The sequence below is a fragment of the Hyperolius riggenbachi genome, chromosome 1 (genome assembly GCF_040937935.1).
Source record: "Hyperolius riggenbachi isolate aHypRig1 chromosome 1, aHypRig1.pri, whole genome shotgun sequence".
NCBI classification, from domain to species: domain Eukaryota; kingdom Metazoa; phylum Chordata; class Amphibia; order Anura; family Hyperoliidae; genus Hyperolius; species Hyperolius riggenbachi.
This window is the reverse complement of record NC_090646.1, coordinates 164,763,917-164,791,230: the sequence shown is the minus strand read 5'-3', so window position 1 is coordinate 164,791,230 and position 27,314 is coordinate 164,763,917. Positions and strand designations below refer to the sequence as shown.

Here is a 27,314-nt window from a genome sequence, read left to right as displayed (position 1 = left end):
TTAGAGCAAAGCTGAAATGCAGGGTTATAGTCCGCTTTAACGGGTCTACATTATTGTCTTCTGTAAATGGTCTCTACTACTGACCACTGTTGATGGCCTCCATTATTGCCCTCTAGCAAGCCAGCCAGCTATTATCTTTCCTAAACTCCAGTAAAGAGTAGTGAGAAGACCATGCAGCTGTATTTCTTAGAGATCTTGTATATCTTAGTGGTTTGTGTGCTCCTATGTAGGATCAAGTCATGCCTGGGCCTGCTATTGGTCTATGCAATCCTGCCACACCACATCCTGTTTCTACCTGAATTATCATGATATCATGATCAAGCAGCATATACATATGTGGCTGCAGAGGGCAAGAAAAAGGGGCCAAGCAGACCTGGGCACCATATATGGGTTCATATAGGAGCAAACTGCTGCTTCTCAGAAAAGATGAGATATCTAAACAATGCAGCAGCACACTCTGCCTGCTAATTTACAATGGAGAGTTCATCCACTCAAACATTTACAGAAAGTCCAAATATATTAATAAACATAATGAATGGGGCTAACAAGTGCCCTGATTGGCAGATTATCTGCAATCCTACTCTCGGCTATGCAGAATAAAGAAACACTGCATAAGTGCTGAATGTGCATCCTCATCCAGTATTAAAGGTTTAGTATGGTAAAAACTTTTAATCTCTTACTTATGTGATCTGTTATATAATCACAATGGCACCGTAACTATAGAGGGAGCAGCCACTGTGGCCACAGGGTGTCATAAGGCTTTGCGGGATCCGAACTTCTACAGCCACTCCTAGCCAAAAATTGCGCTCCAAACACTTTTTTATTGACCCTAGCAAGCCGGATGTCATTTCAGTGTGATAACAAACAGATCCATAGCAGCACTTTTTGAGGTGAGCAACATCTAACCCAGGCTTTCTCAACCAGGGTTCCCTGGAACCCCAGGGTTCCTTGAGCACTCTGCAGGGGTTCCTTGGCATTTTACCCCATCGTGGGGGAAGTATAATAGAGCACACTATAATAGGTGGTACTGTAACAAGAAGCACTACATTGGGGGGTCAGGAGACAGTATAATGAGTGGCAGTGTAATAGGAGGTAGTGAAGTTATCAGCCTAACCTATTTAAAGACCATGTCTCCTGAAAAATAAATGTGGGGGTTCCTCAAGACCAAAAAATTGTTTGCAGGGGTTCCTTGAGATCCAAAAGTTATTAACAGGGTTCCTCCATGGTAGAAAGGTTGAGAAAGGCTGATCTACCCTTTTAAACTTGTAACTATTTTATGAATAGTTTTGGTGCACCTCCTCTCTTGGGTTTAACAACACAGTTATTTACACCAACATTATTTTGAATATTGAAACTGACTTTACCTGTTGCTTTACATCATTTTCCTCTGTATGTTGATACAAAAACTCCAGTGTTTGTTCCTCACGCTTTTGTGAAGCTGTAACCAGTTGCTCTAAGACTTTCTCACTAGGAACATTCTTCTAAGTAAGTAAATGAATAAAAAGTTATTTTTTGGTAAAACAATTGTAAAAAAATAAGACAAATCTAAGCTTTCTTGAAACCATGAAATCCTATTGTATCAAACTATACTTCTGGTTGTAGTGGATCTGTGCATATTATTTTTTCTTACCTTCTGTGTAGGTCATACAAGCTTGTTCCTTACTCCTACATGATTACCCCTCGCCTCCTCCCTTCTGATGACTCACACTGTCTTTTTTTCAATGTAGGCAGCATTAATCTTCAGGAAGGGGAGAGTGAAGAGTGATCATAAGGGAGTCAGCAAGTGCAACTGTGACTGGATTGCTCGACTGTCAGTTTAACTACTTTAGCATCTTTGGCATGCATATCTACGCCCCTGTATAATTCACATACGGATCAGGGGAATAGATATGTGTACTATTTACTTACCGCGGTGTTCACGATCACCACACCATTTCCATTTGCCTCACCATCGCAATCCCCTCCTTCTGTGATCGGGGTATAGGAATCAACTGTTCCCAACCCCGATCACTGTGTCTGTGACTTCCGAGAGCTTGAAGCAACGAGAAGCAAGCGCTCAGTCATAAAAAAAAAAAAAAAAAAAAAACTATTCCGTGTTTCTATTAATAGAACACGGTTATGGTAACACCATCTTGTGGCCACAAAGTAAAATTACACCCAATTACACCAATTATACAACTTTAAAAAACAAAATTATTCGTTTTTTTATTTTATTATTTTTTAACCCCATCCACGTCTGCCCCATAGTTACTAAAATAAAAAAAAACTTGTTAAAAAATAAAATAAAAAAATGACATAATTAAAAATAAATTACATAGCTACCTTAGAGACTTTTGTAATATGTATGTCATGAGGGTATATTACGGTTAATTTTGCAAATAAAGTCCTGTAATAAGTGATATAGTATTAAAAATCCCTAAATGTAAAAAATACACCTTTATTTGCAGATAAAATATTATCACCATACATTGTACTAGGGACACAATTCAAATGTTGTAATAACCGGGGCAATCGGGCACATTTTATTTGAAAACTATAATGGCTGAAAACTGAGAAATAATATTTTTTTTTTCCTTATTACTCCCCTTACAATGCATATAAAATAAAATAATTCTTAGCAAAAAGTACCACCCAAAGAAAGCCTATTTTGTGGTGAAAAAACAATGTCATTTCAGTGTGATAAGTAATAAAGTTATCACTGAATAAATGGGAGGAGCACTGAAATGTGAAAATTGGTTTGGTTTATAAGGGAAAAAAACTGAGACCCTGAAGCGGTTAAAGATTGGAGTGGCGTCAGGGTGCATTTCTCTGTGTTTTCCTTCTGTCCTGTGCAAGAGTTCAGGTCCACTTTAAGTAACTGGAGGCCTTCCTTACCTTTGACGAACCCAGAGGGTCACTGGACAGCAAACAATAGCTACTGACAGAAAAGTGTCTGCTGTCAGCACCTCTGGAGACCACTTTATCCGGTGTTGAAGTCTGTGACCACAAATATATGAATCCACAATGCTCTAGCGTCCAAAACATGGAGACCATCTTCTGAGTGTGGTTAGTGTTCACTAGCCAGGCAGAAGGGACACTATTCACACCATATGAAAAAGGGGCTGCATGAGGTTGAATTCACACCAAACTAAAGTTAAAGTTAACTTGACGAGATGTGAAACTGATGACAAATCGAAGTCATAAGGCAGTATACATAAGCCCAAACAGGCTAATTTTCTAGCTATAAATTATATTATCTTCAAGCTTTAGTAGCTTCAAAATTGCTCTTGTGGAACAAGTATGCAGATCAGGAATTAGCAGAAAAAGAGTAATAGTCAGAGGATCAAGTTTGGAGAGCGGTATATTCAGAATAAGATAGATATTTACTCTTTTTTCAACCATAACAGGTGTACTTTAACTGTATGTGCTGCTGTGACATACATGCAGTTACCTCTTACCTCTTCTATAATTCTGTTAATAAAGCCTCTTGCTTTGACGTAATAACCATAAATTCTGAGGTGATCAGTATCCTGTCCAGCAGTGAGAACAACATCGGTCTTGCTTTTCAGAGTATGTTGTATCAACATATTCAAATATAGAGTTTGTGGCTCATTCATTCCTTCATCAGAAACCATGAAAAAGTAAGGAGCTTGCTCTCTGAGAAAATGCTTCCATTCCTCACAAAGGAAACTTGTAAAAGTGTTCACGGTAATATTGGCATTTTTCTGAAGGTGCAGCATAAGCTGGGTGCGAAAACACATCAGAAGAGAATCCTGGGCATACAAGTGTTCAAAGTCCTGGGGATAAAATAAAAAGGTGTATAGCATTAAACTTTAACATTATTGTTATAACTATTTAAGGCAAACCTGAGCTAAAAATAAACTGATGAGATAAACAATTGTATTTATAGTCCTTCTCCAAAATATGGCTTTCATGGAATCCCCCAGTGTTATTTTGTGTTTAAGAACATCTGTATAAAATCTTCTATTGTCTCAGGTGAACAATGACATATTTACAATGTTTTACACTAGGATGGTAGAGGTGCCCCAAAAAGGGTTTTTGAATTTTGACAAAGAAGGAATAAATTGACAAAATGGCTCACCTGAAGTAGTAAACCACTGACATAAGATAATTAGTTTCTTTACTGAGCAGTAAAACAATGCATTTCATGGGTACACAGCCTGCTTTTTTAGGTTACATTGTTTCAAAGAAATAAAGTCCATTGCTAGGAGCACATGGAATCCCTTGGTACTCTTAGCGAAAAAAAGCTTTTGAGGAAGAAACCCATCCATATACAGATCTAAAGACCCGAGTAAGGATGGGTTTTCCTCATCTGCATGACACTGTGGTTGCTGGTGTTGCTACCCACACCTGCGAGTCATTTTCATCTATAAGGCCATTCACACCTGGGCCCATATGCAATTCACCTTTTACTCCTTAGTTTTCTCCTAGGTGATGTTTTTAAACTTGTCAATAAAATACCTTTTAAATCACCAGCAAGCAAAAAAAATTACTCAAAATAATTTTGATACCACTTTTTAAACTACTTTTTGGTACTTTTTCCATAGCAAAGTGCTGAAAAGTTATTATAAATCGAAGATGAAAAATTATCTCCTAGGAGAAAACGCAGGAGAAAAAGTTATTTACATATGGGCCCTGGTATAGTAAACTACTACACCATAATGAGCTCCGGAGATTTCTGTGCTTCCTAAATTCTGGAAGGTCTTTAGAACCATACCAGATGTCATCTTCTACAGTATTTTACAGCTCCCATCTGAACTACTGACTTTTTTTTTAATATTTTCTCTTCACTGAGAAATGTTTCTCTGCTATGCAAGAGTCTTATGGTGTGCAATTAGTTATCAGTGAGAGGTACTATACAGTCCAACTTAAATCTGACTGTAGAATAAAAGAAGTGTTTTCAATGAGCTCTGAAAGGTCTCAGAATAGAACTGCAGAATGTTATGTGTAATGGTAAATCCTCACAGCAGTTTAATGTTTAAGCTATACTAGCGCCGGACTAATGCAAGCAAACATTGTTAGTTCCATGCCCAATGTTAGGTATGATTGTTATTTCTCTGATCGAACATGAATTAGGAAATATAAATCACGTTTTTTCAGGACATTTGTTGGTGTAAACAAGGTCAGAATTTATTAGTTCAATATCGTCAGTGAAAATAATCAATGTGTGGGTGGTCACGTTAAAGATTGCAGTTCTCAGGGGGCAAGAAGTCTAGGAGTACTCAGGAGTTTGCATTACTGTACAAGTGGCATACCACGTATGCAGGTCAGGTGACAATATTTATACAAACCTGGATTCTCCCAAGGTAAGGCTGTTACTTATACTTTATATACACCTGGACTATGCTTGAGTGATCCAAATATCACATCCATTTCACTGATGCTGCTAATAGACTTTGATGTGGTTACAGAACTCCATACTTTTATCTACTTGCCATGGCTTATATGTTTTGTTTACTGGATCTAGAGATCAACTGAAGTAATGATTACTGGCATATACTATGTATTTTCTTCATATTACTATGTATTTTCTTGATGCCTTTAGACAATTTACTACACCTTAACTGGTAAGGAATGGTGCACTGCTGACCATATGGGAGACTACATGGAAAACCTGTATACAATGAACAGAGGCGCCAAAAGTATAAAATTAGATTAACTGAGCTTAAAAACCAACTTAATTGGCAAAATTGAAGAAGGAAGTGGTGGTCTTACCTCCCTCAAGCAGACACGACAACGACTGTGATTCAGACAGTCAAACACATTTATTAGAAACTTCAAATAAAATTGCAATGCGTTTCGCAGGCTCAATCCAGCTTCAGCAGGCAATACAGGGAGGAGTATCAAGCGATCTGCACAAGGATTCAAGTTAAGCGCCTCTTAACTTGAATCCTTGTGCAGATCGCTTGATACTCCTCTCTGTATTGCCTGATGAAGCGGGATTGAGCCTGCGAAAGGCGTTGCAATCTTTTGGGGAGTTTCTAATAAATGTGTTTGACTGTCTGAATCGCAGTCGTTGTCGTGTCTGCTTGAGGGAGGTAAGGCCCGGTTCACACTTGCGGTGGCCCTCCGGAATCGCCGTGCCGGAGCCGCACCGCCTGCAGAACGGACGGAACGGACGCACGGCATAGCAATTAAAGCCTATGCGTCCGTTCACATGGGTCCGTTCTGCAGAACCGGAGCCGGACCGGATCCGGGCCGGATCCGGACTCCGGCCTCCGTTCCAACATGCGCTATTTTTTCATCCGGCCCCTCCGGCAGCCGTATCCGGGGCGGAGCCGGACTGCACCATCCGGCCAATACAAACAAATGGGAACCGGAGGCCGCACAACACACTGGCTGAGAAATCCGGATGTTCTACCCCACTTCCCATGCGGATTTTTGCGGCGATATTGGCTGGGGACACATGGGCAAGCATTTTGGAGTGGAGCAGCACGAGCTGGAGGTGTTGGCAGGATGTTGGCAGCATGTCGGAGGTGGAGGTGAGTGCTAAACCGCAGAGGGCCTGATTCCACAGGTCCCCCTTCTGCTGACCTCCCAGACCCCAACATTTTTTTTTTTTTTTTTTACGTTAACTTTGCCAAACGGATCCGGATCGCATCCTGATTACCACCTGATGCAACCTGACCGGATCCGGATCGGATCCGGATCAGAACCGTACGGTTCCGATCCGGATCCGGTCCGGATCCGGTCAGGTCATCCGGTCCGTTTGGCAAACAACCGATAATGTGAACCGGGCCTAAGACCATCCGGTCCGTTTGGCAAACAACCGATAATGTGAACCGGGCCTAAGACCACCACTTCCTCCATTTTTGCCAATTAAGTTGGCTTTTAAGCTCATTTAATCTAATTTTATACTTTTGGCGCCTCTGTTCATTGTATACAATTTGGAGTCCACCCTTGGTGGAGGGTTGCTACCCTTTTTTCCTGTCTACAGAGAGCGACTTCTTAATCCTGAGTGGGGTCAGGATAATCTCCCCACCTGCCTTTACAGTGGTTGCCTGCTGGTGACCCTGACTTGTGAGTATCTAGCAATACGAATGTATTGCCACCTTATCCAGTACGTATTACACTATCGGGGCTCTTGGTGTTCCCTGTTTTTACATGGAAAACCTAACTGTTTATATCAGTGTTACTAATTAAGCTTTTTTTTCTGGGAGCGATTGGAAAAAAAGAAAAGGCATGTGGGTAGCCATGTCACTGAATGGGCGGTTTAGTGCAGGCACTTCCTCTTTTTAAGAGAGGAGAAAAAAGTGATGTCACAGAAGAATTTGAGGGGATTATTAAATAATGAGGGTTTGGTAAAGTAGTCATAAAACTACCTGGGGCAAGCTTACATTTAACCTCTTGACGACCAGCTAACGCCGATTGGCGTAAACTGGTCGTCTGCGGGTTACCATGGAAACGGCCGCTCGATCGAGCGGCCTTTCCATGTCAGTTCACGGAGGGTGTCTCCGTGAACAGCCGGAGAGCCGCCGATCGCGGGTCGCCGGCAAAATGTAAACAGGCGGGGAAGAAATCCCCGCTGTTTACATCATACGGCGCTGCTGCGCAGCAGCGCCGTAAGGCAGATCGGCGATCCCCGGCCTCTGATTGGCCGGGGATCGCCGGCATATGATAGGCTGAAGCCTATCCTTCAATACGCAGGACGGAAATCCGTCCTGCGCAGCTCACAGGGGGAGGGAGAGGGAGGGAGCGGGCAAGATGGCGGAGAACGCTGCGGAGGGGGGCTTTGAAGAGCCCCCCCGCTAAGCAACTGCAGCCGGCGGCGATCAGACCCCCCCAGCAGAACATCCCCCTAGTGGGGAAAAAAGGGGGGTAGTCTGATCGCCCTGCTGCACTCCTGATCGGTGCTGCGGGCTGTAGAGCCCACGTAGCACCGATCAGTGAAAAATCCCCTGGTCGGCAAGTGGTTAAATGTTTATACACACTTCAGGTACACATTGGCCTCAATTCACTAAAGCTTTATCAAACATTTTACCGAACGCTTGATAATTTACCTCATGGTTAAAATCTAATTTTGAATTCACTAAGGTGTTATAAATTAATTGAATGTTTTATCGATAAAACATTCAATAAATCTGTTACACCTTAGTGAATTTAAAATTATATTTTACCCATAAGGTAAATTATCAAACATTCGGTAAAGTGTTTGATAAAGCTTAGTGAATTGAGGCCATTGTGGCATAGTCATTTTATGCACTGCAGGCCTGCTTACGCGAAGGACTTACAGTATTCCAAATATTGCAATGGCAATCATGAGCTGCAGCACTTTAAAGGTAACAGCTAGCATTGGATTATGCATTGTTTTTAGGACTGCTCTTTGGAATCTTTGGCCCTTATTCAATTCACTTCTTCTCCTAGTTGATATTTTCACACCTCTTATCAATAAAAGGGCCTATACGCAATTCACTTTTTCTCCTAAGTTTTCACCTAAGAGATCATTTTTCATCTTAGTTTAAAATAACTTTTCAGCACTCTGCAATTGAAAAAGTACCAAAACTAGGTGAAAAAGTACTATCAAAGTTATTCTGAGCATTTTCTTGCTTGCCGGTGGCTTAAAATGCATTTTATTGGTGAAGTGCGAAAATATCACATAAGAGAAAACTTAGGTGAAAAAGTTAATTGTATATGGGCCAATGGTGTCAAAAGCACCCTTTATTCGGTTTGATTAACCACTTTACCCCCGCGCGTACGTATTTCTCCGCCCCTTTTTCCATCCTTTAAAAACCAGGGACGGAGAAACACGTACTTTCCGCGTTCCCGACGCTGCCCGCGCTCCCGCTCGTAAACACGCCGCCCGCCGCTAGTAAAACCGCCGCCGCCCGCTCGCCCAGAGATCAATGAACGGGAAAATCCATTCCCGTTCGTTGATCTAAGCCCCGCAATGATCAGCTGCTCTCCTATGGGCAGCGCGATCATTGTGAGAAAAAACTCACGTGTCCATGCTCATTATACTTCCTCCAAGCTTCCGGAAGGAAGCTTGGAGGTCGCATTAAAACAAAAAGTTACTGTGGCCATCTTGTGGCCAAATAGTAAACTACACCCTACACATTTTTCACATACAAATAAATGACTTTTACACATAAAATTAACTCATTACCTCCCACACTCCCCATTTTTTTTTTTTTTGTAATTAAAAAAAAAATAAAAAATTTACAACTAAAAAAAATACATAAATAGTTACCTTAGGGACTGAACTTTTTAAATATTTATGTCAAGATGGTATAACACTGTTACTTTACAAACTATGGGCTTGTAATTAGGGATGGACGCAAAACTGAAAAAAATGCACCTTTATTTCCAAATAAAATATTGGCGCCAAACATTGTGATAGGGACATAATTTAAATGGTTTTATAACCGGGACAAAAGGGCAAATACGTTTCATGGGTTTTAATTACAGTAGCATGCATTATTTAAAAACTATAATGGCCGAAAACTGAAAAATAATTATTTTTTTCCCCACATTTTTCCTATTTTCCCATTAAAACACATTTAGAACAAAATAATTCTTGGCATAATGTCCCACCTAAAGAAAGCCTAATTGGTGGCGAAAAAAACAAGATATAGTTCATTTCATTGCGATAAGTAATAATAAAGTTATAGACGAATGAATGGAAGGAGCGCTGAAAGGTGAAAATTGCTCTGGTGCTCAGGGGGTAAAACCCCTCAGTGGTGAAGTGGTTAAACAATATACATTATTTGGGGTCCTGCTGTGTTATAATTTTTATCAATGATTTGGGGTTGCAGATGGATGAACCATACTTTTTGTCTTCAGCTTCAAGCGGTACTTTTATTTTTATTTTTTTTAAGTTCATCATGTGAAACAGGTATTTGTAGTCTCACAGCTTTAGAATGGTGGTTTTAAAGATATACTGAAGCGAGAGGAAAAAAAACTATGATATAATGATTTGAATGTGATATAATGATTTGAATACCTATTTAAGTGCTGGAGCTTGGTCACTCGTGGCCTAGGTCACTCGTGCCATTTCATTCCTAAGTGCCGTTTATTACAAAGTGCTTCACAACTTACCAAGAATTTACCAAGAATTCACCCAGGAATTCAAACAGGATTCAACAGCCACAGGACTCTGCTGGAAACTACTACTCTGCATCCACAACTTCCTCCAATGCTATTGCTAAAAATGCCACTGCTGGATATATGTTGCACAGCCAAGTAGACTCTGCTTCTTCATTTACACAGGTTTGCTTGCACTACCTGCATACTCATATAAACTGTTTAGTGGTTGGAAAATTCCAGGTTATAATCAGAGACCATTACTATGTTTACTGCTCTTTTTCTTATGTTCTGCCTGTCTGCAAATATCTACAAGTTGCATTGCAATATGCATCCTCCCAGTGTACCACACTCCATATTCATTTCACCTGCTCTGCTTTCCTCACCTTACTCAGCTTCTCATGAACTGTTAGCTCTCCTGAAATCTCTCTCTCCCTCCAGCAGCTCAAAAACCTCACAAACATTTAAATCCCATTCACATTTGCTTACTCTCTCCCTCCTACTCTTACTTGCAGCTGGTGATATATCACCCAATCCTGGGCCACAGCCTGCTGCCAGACAAGCATCCCCTGCTGACCTGCTTCATACACTTCACAGCCCTCTGTCCACAAATAACCTCAACGCCCATCCTCGCTCCAACCTTATTTCCATCCATCCCACCCACAAACACATGCTCCCCCTACCCTGCGGTCTCTGGAATGCCAGATCCGTCCGCAATAAACTTACAGCAGTCCACGACCTCTTCCTCTCCAAATCCCTCACCATACTCGCACTCACTGAGACATGGCTCACCCCCTCTGACTCTGCCGCAGAGGCTGCCCTCTCCTATGGTGGGCTTCACCTCAGTCACACCCCCAGACCAGACAACAGGACCGGGGGAGGGGTGGGTCTGCTCCTCTCCCCATCCAGCACCTTCCGTGTCCTCACCCCACCTACCTCCCTACAATTCACATCATTCGAGGCCCACACCATCCGCCTCTACCACCCCCTCCCTGCCATTGTTACGGTCTTATACCGTCCTCCAGGCTCCACCCCATTTCTCGATGACCTTGCATTACTGGCTCCCTCACATCCTCTCCTCTGACCTCCCCACCATCATCCTTGGGGATTTCAATATTCCCATCGATGAAGCCCAGAACTCCGCTGTAACCCGGCTACTCACCATTGCCAACTCACTTGGACTAGTACAACACACCAACGCCCCCACTCACACTGCACGTCACACTCTCGACCTTATATTCACTAAATCCACCGCTATTGCAGACCTTGACATTGCACCCTTTCCACCCTCAAACCATCACCTTCTCACCTTCAACCTCCTCACGGAAGGCACCTCCAAACTACCCGCCCGCCCACCTGGTCGATGGTATCGAGACCTACGCAAGCTCAACCCTAGCGTCCTTGCTGACCCCCTCCATGCCCTCTCCTCCACTCTCCCCACCCTAACCTGTCCTAATCTTGCTGCAGCTCAGTATCGCCAAACTCTCTCATCAGCCCTAGAGAAAGCTGCTCCACCAATATTTCGCCGCAACCGACCCCCTAACCCCCAGCCCTGGCGCACTACCCATACTCGCAACCTCCAGAGGGAAACACGCGCCACTGAACGGAAATGGAGGAAATCTAGACTTAGCCAGGATTTCCTACAGTACAAGACCAACCTGCTGCAGTTCCACACTGCCCTTGCTCATGCGAAGCAGGAATACTTTACCAAGCTCATCGGAGCACAAGCTTCCAACCCCCGACGTCTCTTTGCCACTTTCAACTCCCTGCTTAAACCCACACCCCCCACCCTCTGTTTCCTCCCTCTCTGCCACAGATTTAGCCACCCACTTCACCAACAAAATTGTCTCTATCCGCCAGGAAATATCCAATCTCAAATCTTCACCTCCCACCCCCTCCCAACCAGCTACTCCTCCACCCTATCCTCCCCTCACATCCTTCACTCCTACTACCACCAAGGAAGTCATCCACCTACTGCAGACTTCACATACCACTACTTCCCCCCTTGACCCCATCCCTTCTGATTTACTCCAGCCTCACTTCACGTAATTGGCCCCAGTCCTCACTACCCTGTTCAACCTCTCCCTATCCACAGGCACCTTCCCCTCAGACTTCAAGCAGGCCACTGTACTACCCCTGCTCAAGAAACCCTCCCTCGACCCCTCGCTACCCTCCAACTACCGTCCTATCTCCCTCCTCCCCTTTGCCTCAAAACTCCTTGAGCGTCTGGTTCACAAACGCCTGACCCAGTTCCTCAATGCCAACTCACTGCTAGACCCACTGCAATCTGGATTTCGGCCTGCCCACTCAACCGAAACTGCTCTCACCAAAGTGGTCAATGACCTTGCCTTAGCTAAAGCTGAAGGTAAATACTCCATTCTCCTCCTTCTTGACCTTTCAGCAGCTTTTGACACAGTAGATCATCCCCTACTCCTCCAGTCCCTCCAGTCCATGGGCATTCACGATCTTGCCCTGTCCTGGCTTTCATCCTACCTCTCCAACCGCTGCTTCACGACCGCCTTCAATGAGTCCTCATCCACCCCCAACCACCTCTCGGTGGGAGTCCCCCAAGGTTCGGTCCTTGGCCCCCTACTGTTCACCCTATACACATCCTCCATTGGCAAGGTTATCTCCTCCATGGGTTTTAACTATCATCTGTATGCAGATGACACCCAGATCTACCTCCACACCCCTGACATATCCACCACTACCATGGACAAGGTCTCCTCCTGTCTATCAGCCATCTCCTCCTGGATGTCCGCTAGGTTCCTGAAACTAAACCTAGACAAAACGGAATTTATGATCTTCCCACCCCGGACATCCATAAACCTCCCAGATGTGCATGTCACTGTTAACCACACTACCATTCACCCTACCTCTCAAGCCCGCTGTCTGGGTGTCACCCTGGACTCCGCACTCTCCTTCACTCCCCACATCCAAAACCTCACAAAGTCCTGCAACTTCCACCTTCGTAACATCTGTAAGATTCGCCCTTTCCTGACCTCTGCCACCACCAAACTCCTCATCCATGCCCTCATAATTTCCCGCCATGCCCTGCTGTCTGGTCTCCCTATGACCCGAACAGCCCCACTGCAGTCCATCATGAATGCAGCAGCCAGAATTATCCACTGCTTCCATCGCTCCACCATGGCGGATCCCCTCTTTGAATCCCTCCACTGGCTTCCTATCCAGTCCAGAATCAGATTCAAGATACTGTGTCTGACCTACAAATCTGTCCACAAAACCTGTCCAACCTACATTTCCGATCTTACTCAGAGGTACACACCTAGCCGCTCACTCCGCTCTTCCAATGAACTTCGCCTAACCGCCCCCCGCATCACCCAGTCCCATGCACGCCTCCAGGACTTCTCAAGAGCTGCTCCAACACTATGGAACTCCCTACCTCCACCCATTAGGACAGCCCCCTCCTTCAACATCTTCAAGAAAGCCCTCAAAACTCACCTTTTCACTCTGGCCTACTACCCCTCACAAGTGCTCTAAACCCGCAGCTGAACTCTGGTCTCCTACCTCTCCCTTTAGATTGTAAGCCTTTGGGCAGGGTCCTCCTCCTTTTGTGTCCAACCTGATCATGCACCCATTACTGTGAACCCATGCTATGCATCTGAGTGAACCTAACTTGCCTAATCTCCATGCTCCATCCAGTGACTGACTAAGCATTACCTTGTACTCATACTGTGCTGCATGATCTGATCTTTCTTGTATTCAGGTATTGTCATTTTGCTGTACGTCACCCCTAAATATTGTATGTATCCCTATTTATTGTCCAGCGCTGCGTAATATGTTGGCGCTTTATAAATACAATAAATAAATAAATAAAATGTGTAGTACAGCTAAGAAATAAAACATTAGGAGCAGATACATAAGTCTAATATGGTTTCCAGTACAGGAAGAGTTAAGAAACTCCAGTTATCTATGCAAAAGAGCCATTGAGCTCCACGACTTTCAAAGTAGCAGGGAGCTCTGTCTTCTGAAGCTTGTTATCTCAACTGTCAGTCACTGTATTTTCTTTTTCTCTGCAGAGGACAGTTCAATAGTTCACTGGCCTGCTTTGTAAAATCATTTAGAATGCTGAGTAGTGTGTAAACTGCAAATATTAGAGAAAGATACAATGTTATAAATAACACTATACAGGATCTTTTCAAAAAATTAGCATATTGTGATAAAGTTCATTATTTTCTGTAATGTACTGATAAACATTAGACTTTCATATATTTTAGATTCAAATACACACAACTAAAATAGTTCAAGCCTTTTATTGTTTTAATATTGATGATTTTGGCATACAGCTCACGAAAACCCAAAATTCCTATCTCAAAATATTAGCATATTTCATCCAACCAATAAAAGAAAAGTGTTTTTAAAACAAAAAAAGTCAACCTTTAAATAATTATGTTCAGTTATGCACTCAATACTTGGTCGGGAATCCTTTTGCAGAAATGACTGCTTCAATGCGGCGTGGCATGGAGGCAATCAGCCTGTGGCACTGCTCAGGTGTTATAGTGGCCCAGGATGCTTCGATAGCGGCCTTAAGCTCATCCAGAGTGTTGGGTCTTGCGTCTCTCAACTTTCTCTTCACAATATCCCACAGATTCTCTATGGGGTTCAGGTCAGGAGAGTTGGCAGGCCAATTGAGCACAGTAATGCCATGGTCAGTAAACCATTTACCAGTGGTTTTGGCACTGTGAGCAGGTGCCAGGTCGTGCTGAAAAATGAAATCTTCATCTCCATAAAGCTTTTCAGCAGATGGAAGCATGAAGTGCTCCAAAATCTCCTGAAAGCTAGCTGCATTGACCCTGCCCTTGATAAAACACAGTGGACCAACACCAGCAGCTGACATGGCACTCCAGACCATCACTAACTGTGGGTACTTGACACTGGACTTCAGGCATTTTGGCATTTCCCTCTCCCCAGTCTTCCTCCAGACTCTGGCACCTTGATTTCTGAATGACATGTAAAAGTTGCTTTCATCCGAAAAAAGTACTTTGGACCACTGAGCAACAGTCCAGTGCTGCTTCTCTGAAGCCCAGGTCAGGCACTTCTGCCACTGTTTCTGGTTCAAAAGTGGGTTCATGCTTCCATCTGCTGAAAAGCTTTATGGAGATGAAGATTTCATTTTTCAGCACGACCTGGCACCTGCTCACAGTGCCAAAACCACTGGTAAATGGTTTACTGACCATGGTATTACTGTGCTCAATTGGCCTGCCAACTCTCCTGACCTGAACCCCATAGAGAATCTGTGGGATATTGTGAAGAGAAAGTTGAGAGACGCAAGACCCAACACTCTGGATGAGCTTAAGGCCGCTATTGAAGCATCCTGGGCCTCCATAACACCTGAGCAGTGCCACAGGCTGATTGCCTCCATGCCACGCCGCGTTGAAGCAGTCATTTCTGCAAAAGGATTCCCGACCAAGTATTGAGTGCATAACTGAACATAATTATTTGAAGGTTGACTTTTTTAGTTTTAAAAACACTTTTCTTTTATTGGTCGGATGAAATATGCTAATTTTTTGAGATAGGAAATTTGGGTTTTCATGAGCTGTATGCCAAAATCATCAATAAGAAAAACAATAAAAGGCTTGAACTACTTCAGTTGTGTCTAATGAATCTAAAATATATGAAAGTCTAATGTTTATCACTACATTACAGAAAATAATGAGCTTTATCACAATATGCTAATTTTTTTAGAAGATCCTGTATATAGTAAACCTGGTGCATCCATGGTGCAGTAGCGTCTTGAGTATCTTCTCCCCCCCTCAATTATGTCCCTTTGTCCCCTTGTACCTTTTGTGTCTTCCTTGTGTCAGCATATGTGCCCCTGTGTCCTCATATATGCCCCCCTCTGTCTCCTGTCCTTCTCTGTCCTGAGTCCTGTGTGTGTGTGTGTCCTGTCCTCAGTTATCTGTGTTTACTGTCCCGAGTCCTGTGTGTTCTCTTTCCTGAGTCTTGTGTGCAGTGGCTTGTCTGGGTTATATGGCACCTATTACAAACACTGAAACGGTGTCTGCTCCCACCCCCATCAGTCAGAGCTCCCTTCCCCTGTAAAAACAGCACATGCCCCCCCAGCACAACACCCTGCCCCCAACAGCATATGACACACAACCCTATCTTCCCCCACATGACACCCCTGTCCCTCTATGCCCCCAGCACATGACTCTCTGCCTCCCTACAGCAAAGGACAACCCTGCCCTGTCTGTCCGTCCTCTCCTCACCACATAATATGGCCCCCAGCACATATCTCCCTGCCCCCCCAAACCGCACATGACACCCCACCCCATCCCTCCAGTACATTATCCTCAGGCCTCAGCAATAGCATGTGGCACCCATGGCTCCCGGGTAATGTGCGGCTTGGAAGTTTGGAACAAACTGTACCTGAGAGGAGGGAGAAGTCTGATCCGACAGTTTCAGTGATCGCAGCCCGCAGTGATGGGAGAGGGGACAGAGCGGCAGGACATCCCAGCTGACCTGCACGTTGCGGTTTACAGCATAACTGGGCCACAGAGCAGGAATGAGTAGCGGTAATCCTCTATAGCAAAGCCGCTCGGGGTTCGTGCACGCTTCCATAGCGTCTCTCTCGTCACTTCCACTTATGTCACTAATGCGGAAGTGACGAGAGAGACGCTATGGCAGCATGCACGGACCCCCGAGCGGCTTTGCTATGGAGGATTTCCGTTCGACTCATTCCTGCTTTGTGGCCCAGTTATGCTGTAAACCGCAGTGTGCAGGTCAGCTGGGATGCCCTGTCGCTCTGTCCCCTCTCCCATCACTGCGGGCTGCGATCACTGAAGCTGTCGGATCAGACTTCTCCCTCTTCTCAGGTACAGATTATTCCAAACTTCCGAGCTGCACATTACCCCGGGTGCCACAGCTTAAACAGATGCTGTGGAATGCCCCTAAAGACACTGGGACAGAGGAGGGGACAAGGTACAGCAGCCTGGAGACAAGTACAGCAGACGGGACTCAGGACAGGGGGCAGACACCCGGCCAAAATTGTTGTATTCGGACCATAAGACGCAGTGATTTTTTCCCCCATTTTTCTGCGTCTTATGGTCCGAAAAATACGGCAATTATGAAAAGCCATAACCATATACTAATACAGTGTATCTACCTGGTAAAATATCACATTTTAACAAATTCTGTTGAAAAACTAACCAAATAATCAATTTAGGGATGGGACGAATCCACAATTTCTTCGAATCCGAATCCGGATCCGAATCTAAAAAGGTTCTCGAATATCTCGAACCTTTCGAATCCCGAATCTAACGAATCCTGCACATAAGAATTGTGCGATCCAAGCAATAATTGCCCGCACTATAGGTAGCTAGGTAAAGGTGTCTTCAGTATAGCTAGCAAGGTATAGGGGCCTTCACTATAGGTTGCAAGGTATAGTGGCCTTCAGTATAGGCAGCAGGGTATAGTGGCCTTCATTATAGGCAGCCGGGTATAGTGGCCTTCAGTATAGGCAGCAGGGTATAGGGGTCTTCAGTATAGGCAGCAGGGTATAGGGGTCTTCAGTATAGGCAGCAGGGTATAGGGGGCTTCAGTATAGGTAGCAGGGTATAGGGGCCTTCAGTATAGGCAGCAGGGTATAGGGGCCTTCAGTATAGGTAGCAGAGTATAGGGGGCTTCAGTATAGGTAGCAGGGTATAGGGGCCTTCAGTATAGGCAGCAGGGTATAGGGGCCTTCAGTATAGGTAGCAGAGTATAGGGGCCTTCAGTATAGGTAGCAGGGTATAGGGGCCTTCAGTATAGGTAGCAGGGTATAGGGGCCTTCAGTATAGGTAGCAGGCTATGGGGGTGCTTCAGTATAGGTAACAGGCTATGGGGGGCTTCAGTATAGGTAGCAGGCTATGGGGGTGCTTCAGTATAGGTAACAGGCTATGGGGGGCTTCAGTATAGGTAGCAGGCTATGGGGGTGCTTCAGTATAGGTAACAGGCTATGGGGGGCTTCAGTATAGGTAGCAGGCTATGGGGGGCTTCAGTATAGTTAGCAGGCTATGGGGGTGCTTCAGTATAGGTAACAGGCTATGGGGGGGCTTCAGTATAGGTAGCAGGCTATGGGGGGCTTCAGTATAGGTAGCAGGCTATGGGGGGCTTCAGTATAGTTAGCAGGCTATGGGGGTGCTTCAGTATAGGTAACAGGCTACGGGGGGCTTCAGTATAGGTAGCAGGCTATGGGGGGGCTTCAGTATAGGTAGCAGGCTATGGGGGGGCTTCAGTATAGGTAACAGGCTATGGGGGGCTTCAGTATAGGTAGCAGGCTATGGGGGGCTTCAGTATAGGTAGCAGGCTATGGGGGGCTTCAGTATAGGTAGCAGGCTATGGGGGGCTTCAGTATGGGGGGCTTCAGCATAGTTAGCAGGCTATGGGGGCTTTAGTATAGGTAGCATGCTATGGGGGGCTTCAGTATGGGGGGCTTCAGTATAGTTAGCAGGCTATGGGGGCTTTAGTATAGGTAACAGGCTATGGGGGCTTCAGTATAGGTAGCAGGCTATGGGGGGGCTTCAGTATAGGTAGCAGGCTATGGGGGGCTTCAGTATGGGGGGCTTCAGCATAGTTAGCAGGCTATGGGGGGCTTTAGTATAGGTAGCAGGCTATGGGGGGCTTCAGTATAGATAGCAGGCTATGAGGGGCTGCAGTATAGGTAGCTGGGTAATCCTCCTCCCTCCCCCCGCAGCCTCCTCCACTCGTCCCCCTGCATACATAAGGAGAAGCAGCCTCTCACCTCCAGCATCAGCGTGGAGCCCGGAGCAGCAGACTTCTCCCTTCACTTCCTGGTTCCCCCTAGTGGCCACCTGACCGGCTCTTACTGATGACGCGTAGTAAGAGCCGGTCACTAGGGGGAATAAGGAAGTGTGCAGGAGGTCTGCCGCTCCGGGCTCCACGCTGGAGGTGAGAGGCTGCTTCCTCTTATTTATGCAGCGGGCGAGCGGAGGCGGCTGCGGGGAGCGGGAGGAGGACAATTGCGAGCGGGGGAAGCGGCGGATGCGCGGCGATGTAGCGTCGGGATTCGGCGGATTCGGCGAACGGAAAATGGTGTCGGGATTCGAGTCCACGAATCTCGAATATTTCCTAATATTCGAGGGATTCGTGGATTCGCCGGATTCGTCGTCCCATCCCTAATCAATATATTAATATGCTGCTACACAGTTTATTTAAAAATCCATCCCTTGGAGAGGGAACAGAAGGGACACAACAGCCTACAAACAGTAATTTTTAGCTATAGAGAAAAACGTATCTGCTTGGAGGTAGCATGGCAGTTTTAGGTAAAGGAGAAGATTTTTTTGTTAATAATGAATACTATAAAATAATTTGAAGAGGCACCACCAAGACATGTAGTAGAATCTAATACATGATCCAGGATACCCAAATGTTACGTTAATTTTCTTAGTTTCAGCATCAGAAACACTTCCTGTATGTTTATATTGCTGTATACTGGTATGTTTAGCTTAGGGTATGAGGTCCCAAAGCCTTCTGCCCAGAGCAATCTGGGAGACCAGGGACCATAGCAATTCACATTCTCTCCTGAGTTCTCTCAGGAAAAAAAACAACATTATTTTTCATCTTCTCTTTAAAATAATTATTCAGCACTTTGCAACTGAAAAAGTACCACAAAGCATGTAAAAACGTAATATTGACATTATTTTGAGTATTTCCTATCTCGCTGATGGTTTAAAATAAATGTAATTGAAAGTTGTAAAAAAAAAAAAAAAAAAATCACCTAGGAGATAACTCAGGAGAAAAATCTACCATATTTGCATATGGGCCCAGGTGTTTTTTTTCTGCTCACTTCAGAACACATAACAAACACACATTCTGCAGAGATACACCTGCCTGCAGTAAAGATGTCATCTGTGATAAATGTAATAAATGCGATAAATTTAAGAATGGAAATCAGGGAGAGGAAAGATTTTACAATTGGCAAAAATTTACTAAATGTCTACTATTATAAAATATAACCAATTATATAATAACCAGTTGTAATAGTTAAATTACATTTAGTAGTTTCTCTTTAATCACCAGAGCTATCCTGATGCTCACCGCCCCCCCCCCTCCGTTCTCCTCCAACCCCCCCCCCCCCCCCCCTTTCCTACCTAAATGTCCCACAGCAGCCTCTTCCAGTTTAGCCAAATTGGCCTTTTAGTGCACAGGCGCGGGCAAGGAGGCCTCAGAGGAAAATGAGAGAGTGGTGAGCATCAGGACAGTTTCCCATACATGCCTACGCCCCGCGTTTCTCTAAATGTGCTCAGCTCTGGTATTCTTTAATCTAACTAATTCCACTAAGATTTTAGGTCAACACTGTTTGTCATGTGGCTGTAAAATGTACATACCTTAAAAAATATGACGACATATTTTGCATGTTTAGCTGTGAAATTGAACAGAAACTGTTCTACCAAGTAAATGAAATGTAAGCTCTCTCCTGGTTTCAAAGAATTATTCATTGCGCAGGTAATTATCAAGGAGTCTCCATGAATAGCAAAGAACTCAGATTCCACATAGTCATTCAGTAAACTTGCATATCTAAAGGGAAGGGAAAAAAAGCTTATGTAATTAACTTACCAGCTCAGTTTATTACCTTGTATGTCAAGGCTATCAGTCTGCATAGTAAACATTAAGTACACAACACATGACAAAATAAATTTACAATTACAGCCTAAATAAAGTAAAAAATGAAAAATTTCAGTTTTGAATACAGAAAAAAATGGTTAAAACCCATGTTGGATTTTTATTTTTTTCCTGGGTCTCCATAACTTATATTACAACCATACAGGTCTATTGAGATTTCAGGGACATGAAGTCAAAGTAAATCTCACCAATGGGTACACAGAGCATAAAAAGACAATAGATTAACAGAAAACGCCTACTCATTTCAAACAAAAGACCAAATAGACAAGGTATTATGTGTTAACAAATTTGCAAAAATACTAATGATGTTTCTTGTAATTACACATATGAAGGGTGGATCGTAGTAAGCTAAAAATTCAGCCTCAAAGAGTAAATAAACAAGTACAGAGATTTTTTGCCTCCATGGATTACATCTCCCGCCATGCATTACGACAGGAGTGTGTGCAACACTTAGGCGGGAAGTTGAAAATTCAGCACAGCTGCAGACTATCCGTGGAGTAGATGGTGGATCCCATACGGACCGGGGGCCAGAGGATGCTTGCCCCAACCCCCGCCCACTCAACTGAACATTCCATTACGAACCTCCCTTATGGGAAGGTTCATGTTAAAAAAACGTATTTACAGGTACTAAGTTGCCTTTAAAGGGGTTCATAATTGTGCTTAATACCTACTAAAAGTGGTCCAAGGAAGTTCAACTGGTAAGAAGGTCAAGGGCACTCAAACTTTAGTGATGCACATGGGGAGTAAACATTAGCCCATTTGTTTCATTCCGACATAAGCACTACCATACCGAAAATTGCTGAGAAACTTAGCACAAAGAAAGGTATCAGCACACATTGGATGTCTGCTTGCTGTGTATGGGGCCAAGTAGTAGCAGATCACTCAAAGTGCCCTCATGACTCATGAGGTTCATGCATTGAGTGGTAGGCATTATATTGGTGAAACACCACCTATACAATATTAAGCAGATAGTTTTGGATGATCAATGTAGTGACACGAGGAAAGATATAGACCACCTCTATATATGGACCCCTTATGTTGCATTGAAAAGGTTTTCTTTAGTACAATCAATGAAAAAAAAATACTTACGTTGACATTGACAGTTGTTTTGCAGTACTCTGTAATATGACATTAGAAAAGGGTATATTCTCCGTAGTTTCTGTAAGATTAGGTAATAACAAATGGACACATATATTAGCTTAAAAGCAGATTTTTTTTTGAGAAGTATGTTTTCTTATTCTAGATTTATGTAGACTTAAAATGTAAAAAAAAAATGTCAGCAATGGTGGCGTCAATGAAGAGGGCGTACGTTAAAAAAGGGCGCCGGGAAAAAAGTGTGCAGGGTTTTAAACGATGAAGCATGAATAACGTTTAAAAAAAATTGTGCTATATTTCGTTTAAAAATAATGTTCTATAAAGTTATAAATAATTAAATAATGTGTATGAAATCGGCAATTGTAAAATCGTTAATCTTCCCTGTTTAAAAAGTGAAATTTATAATAACGTTTTATAAAACATTAATAAGAATGTTACGAAAGCTATACCTAACCCTACTCTCACACAGAACCCTTCCTGTACCTATCCCTAACCCCTATACCCCCCTGGTGGTGCCTAAACCTAAAACTCCCCTGGTGGTGCCTAAACCTAAGACCCCCCTGGTGGTGCCTAAACCTAAGACCACCCTGGTGGTGCCTAAACCTAAGACCCCCCTGGTGGTGCCTAAACCTAAGACCCCCCTGGTGGTGCCTAAACCTAAGACCCCCCTGGTGGTGCCTAAACCTAAGACCCCCCTGGTGGTGCCTAAACCTAAGACCCCCCTGGTGGTGCCTAACCCTAAGACCCCCCTGGTGGTGCCTAAACCTAAGACCCTCCTGGTGATGCCTAAACCTAAGACCCCCATGTGATAAGCATTAATAACGTTTGAAAAAAATATTGTGCGGTTTTTCGTTTAAAAATAATGTTGTAAAAAAAAAATAAATGTACGGTTTTTCGTTTAAAAATAATGTTTTAAAACAATATTGTACTGTTTTTCGTTTAAAAATAATGTTCAAAAAATGATAAATCATTAAATAATGTGTAATCATGAGAAGCAGTTATAAAACATTAAAAGTCTCCGGGCGCCGCTTTTAAAACGTTATTTTTCTCCGGCGCCCTTTTTTCCTGTTGGGCGCCCATTAAACGATATTTATTATGGGAGTGAATGGCGGTGCCCTTTTTGTCCACCTGCCTCATGCGCCCAAATTTCCTGCTTCCATGAAGAGGAGACCCTTATGGATTTCCTCAAGAGATAGACTGTTTATAAGAAGAACCATCCATTTATTGAAAAGTATTTACTTCTGCCTTGTCTCCTGATTTTTCCCATTTAGGTATTGCAGCAGCTTCTGAGGTGTTTGGGGCACTCTTAGGAATTTGGCCTGAAAACTATTTTTCAATGTTGCAAATCCATTACTAGAATTAGGAGTCTAAATAATCCACAGATTAAAGGAATAAAGCCTGCAATACTGAGGATATTGATGTGGTACTGTTATTCCAAAATAGTACTGGTGTGGAAAATGTATTCCAAGTACATTGGAACATGATCATTAATAAAATAAGTAAAACCTTTATTTGAATAGATTTCTTTTTATTCTTGGTGTTTGTATTTTTGCAAACTGTTAACTATGGGAATGGTTAAGAGGTGTCTGTAATAATTTCACCTGGGGTGGCAAATGTCTCTGGACCTCTTTATTATTAAAGGGGCTTCCAACTGCCACAAGTCAAGTCATTATCTAAGGACAATCACTTCTCCCCTGGAACCAAAAGGAGACAATAAATTGTTACCTATTTTTCCAGTGAAATACTGCACTACCAAATGTTAAAAGGTTCCTCTGCTGCCATTATATAGAGTCCACCATAAAATGAATATGTCCAACCAACCCTAGTTAGAACCATGTCTCTGTGCTGACTATAACTAGGAAATCCACAGCAAATGCAGACAGTCAGTGCTTTGGTAGAGAAGACTCAACGAGCCTGAATATAGGGGGAGTTACTGTGATACATGGGTTAGGCCTCGTTCACATCAGGGCCGTTTCTGTGCGCTTTCCACAGCGCACTGCCCTGTGCGATCAGCAAGGTATTCATTTTTCCATGTAACTAAATGTAGCTGGTTCACATCTATGCGCTACGCTGAGCAGTGTTACAGAAATGTAGTGTTGCATGCATTTCTGCGCGCTGAGCTGTAAAGCACACAGCAATGCAAGTGAATGGGTCCGCTTTTTAGCGCATAGAAGCGCGTACAAGCGCATAGAAGCGCATGCGTTTTTTACCCCTAATTGGAGAAAAAAATACATTTACATACAAAAACAAAGTTTTATTGACAACTGCTGCTGCTACAGTGCTTTAAAGAAGCGCAGCGCAACGCATAGAAACGCGGACTAAAGCGCGCACAAGCGCATGCGTTTTTTACCATGCGCTTTTACACGTTTTTCAGCGCAGCAGATGTGAACGAGGCCTTAGACGCTCTATTCCCTTTTACGCATGATGAGAGCAATGAATGTTGAAAACTGCAACTTCTACTTGTCACTGCATAAGGCTGCTGTCTTATGGTATGCTGCAAAAGGGCTTAAGGCAGATGTCTCAAACTCAATTTACCTGGGGGCCTCAGGAGGCAAAGTCAGGATGAGGCTGGGCCGCATAAGGGATTTCAAACCCCTTCAAAATCCAATTCACACTGAAGCAAACTATTTTGCCTATTTTACCTTATAGTTCGCTTCAGTGCTCCCATTACAAGTAATCCGCTGTGTCCCCGCCGCAAAATGAGGGCTGCAGAGCCCCCAAATCGCCCGAGGGGCAATCCGCCGCCATTTCCTGGAAGGGGCAGAGCTTTAAGCTTCAGCTCTGCCCCTCCTGACGTCAATTGTGGCGCATAGCCGCCTTTCCCCGCCCCTCTCTGTAAAGAAAGAGTGAGAGGGGCGGGCAGAGGCGGCGATGCGCCGCGATTGACGGCAGGAGGGGCAGAGCTGAAGCTGAAAGCTCTGCCACTTCCAGGAAATGCCGGCGGATTGCCCCCAGGGCGATTTGAGGGCTCTGCAGCCCTCGTTTAGCGGCGGGGATGCGGCGAATTACTTGGGAGCACTGAAGCGAACTATAAGGAAGCTTTTGCCGGCGCGGGCCACAAAATATTGTATCGAGGGCCGCAAATGGCCCGCGGGCCGCGAGTTTGAGACCCCTGGCTTAAGGTAAGCTGCAAAAGGGCTTCTGGCAATTCAGGTGCTTGATGAAGCCACTAGAATATCAGTAATATTGTGGATCTTCTGCTATTGGACCCTGACTAATGCTGATAGTGGAATATTGGTAATTTTACCAATGTTTTACTATTGCTCAGCTCCTAACACTAACCTACCACTACCTATTCCTAACACTAACACCTCTTACCTACTTCTAAGGCTAACCTTCCAATATATACTGCTAACATTAACCCACTGCCTAGTCTAAAACTATTAATGGCAATGTGCACCATATTATTTACCCCTGCCGCTGATATTTGTTGCACCACCACTATATGTGTTGTCCATCTGCTGCTATTTATAGTCCTTTGGAAACATCCTGTGCCCAATTTATATTCTAGGCACCCCTTTAGCCACAAATAATATTGTGCTCTATGTGGTGTCCAAATCAATCACCAAGCGCATGGAGGCACCCAAATCACCTGCTTTGGTTGTCTCAATTATGAAAGACTTTGCCCTAGCTGCAGAGCAGCCTGTCTCTATGCCTGTTTCATTGGACCCTGACTGCCTGACTTTCCCTCTCATCTATACAGTTGCATCCACACAGGTAGGTTCTGGTGGTACTTTTGCCATAACATCTTCCATCTCTATACCTTGTGCATTTAAGGTCTGGGTGTAACCAATTGCTGGGAGGATGCATAAAATGTCTGGAGGCTGAGCAGGGACACATAGGGTGAAGACTTCAGTGGACATTGGGGTCTAGGTAATGAAAAGAAGCCTGGAGATCTGCAAGGACTTACATTTTACACTATAAATAAGTTATTCCAACGTTGGCATTATTTCCTAAACTCTTCTGGGCTACATTTACCCTTGTATTTAATCACTATGTAGCATTTAATCGAGTCACAGGATTTTTTAAAGCAGACATTCAATAATAGACATTAAAGCTTACATGTATCTGACCAGAAAACCTCCAGATATTCACTATGGTATTATCTTACTATAAGGCAGCAAACAAACTATGTAAAATAATATAATACGGTAGTAATAATAATAATAATAATAATAACAAAAACAACAGTTAAAGAGAACCAGAGACGAAGCACCCTAATGTATTTTATTACATTTATCAGTGGGAACATGACAGTAAACACCTACCCTGCTTTTAGTTTTATTCTTCTCAGTCTAATCTATCTGTTATCAACTGTGATAAGAATCCACCGACTATTCAGTCGAGGTTTGACCTGGAATCATTATAGCTGAGTCACTCTTCTGTGGAGTCTTTTCAAGCCCAAGCCTGCCACCTCCTGGCTCAGATTTCATACTCAGAGCTGTTGACATGGGAGGGGCTGCTGCTGCCGAGAAAGAAGCTCTGACACACACAAGTGTATCTGTGTGCAGCCAGTCATTATCTACTGTATGCAGTTTCATTTCTATGAGAGACACACTACAGGCAGCCACACAGCATTCCAGAATAATAGTTGAAAGCAGACAGATGAAAGGCTGCAGCAGCCCTGCTTGTCTATAGTCTCATAGAGGCTAGACAGCACATCCAGAACAACTCATAACCCGGAAGCAGAACAGGTATGAGCCGGCGGCCATATTGGATATTTCCTGGAGCAATAATGGATAAAAAAACACTCAAAAAGGCACACCAGAGTGGCGAAATTATCAGGTAGAGCATTTATTCTTTACAAGCCATCAACTGATATGTTTATTTTGTGTGAATCGTTCATCTCTGGTTCCCTTTAAACCCTAATAACAGTAAAACCCTAATATAAAATTTGCATACCTGAATCCACTGTCTTTTCAGTGGTGGGCTCTGAAGTGTTGATGTTTTCAGCTGTTGTATTATTTGATGTTTCATTTTCAGAAAGTGGCTCTATATTTTCCCCTGGGTCACATCCTCCAGAAGCCATGATCCTTCACTTCAAGTTGTAACCTTTAATATCACAGCAAGTATTACTGCAGGAATATGAAACCAAGCTCCACAACTAAAGAGGTTTTAATGGACAGACTAAATTAAGATTTCCATAATGCAATTTCAACTGAAACATAGAATGAATTTATTCTATATTGGTGCAACATGCTTATTGCATTCCTAAGTATCTTAAAACGTGTGAAAAGCTAAACATACTACAAGATGTTTCTGTCTTCTCCTAGGTACACACAATACAATTTTCTGACAGATGTTATCATTGTGGTTCAAAAAACATGAAAAACAAATTACACTGCGAAGATCAATCATTTCTTGATGTATCTACTATTTTTTAATTTCTCCCTTTTCAATGCATTGATTTTTCCCCTATTATTATCCTTCAGTAAAGAAAGATAATATTAATATTAAAGTGGTTAACATGTGTTTCTCTGAACTCTTTCAGGTCCTGTTTTTCTCAGGGCTTCTTGGAGCTGGAAGTATATGCTCTTTTCCATGCCATGTCTTCT

The 27,314-nt window shown here is 43.5% G+C and overlaps 1 protein-coding gene across 6 annotated transcripts in view; it reads right to left on the bottom strand.

Annotated features, from left to right (window-relative positions):
* Positions 1–27,314, bottom strand: part of LOC137569165 (probable ATP-dependent RNA helicase DDX60) — a 248,003-nt gene that overhangs the window by 181,173 nt on the left and 39,516 nt on the right. For 5 of the 6 annotated variants that reach the window (XM_068278820.1, XM_068278816.1, XM_068278818.1 and 2 more), the window contains 5 exons: positions 26,662–26,811; positions 21,754–21,823; positions 20,370–20,559; positions 3,438–3,776; positions 1,365–1,481 (listed from right to left, as the gene is read on the bottom strand). In XM_068278820.1, the coding sequence (XP_068134921.1) occupies positions 1,365–1,481; positions 3,438–3,776; positions 20,370–20,559; positions 21,754–21,823; positions 26,662–26,788 (843 nt within the window). In that variant the 5' untranslated portion in view covers positions 26,789–26,811. The remainder of the gene's footprint in view (positions 1–1,364; positions 1,482–3,437; positions 3,777–20,369; positions 20,560–21,753; positions 21,824–26,661; positions 26,812–27,314) is intronic. The other variant, XM_068278821.1, reaches the window with a different exon arrangement.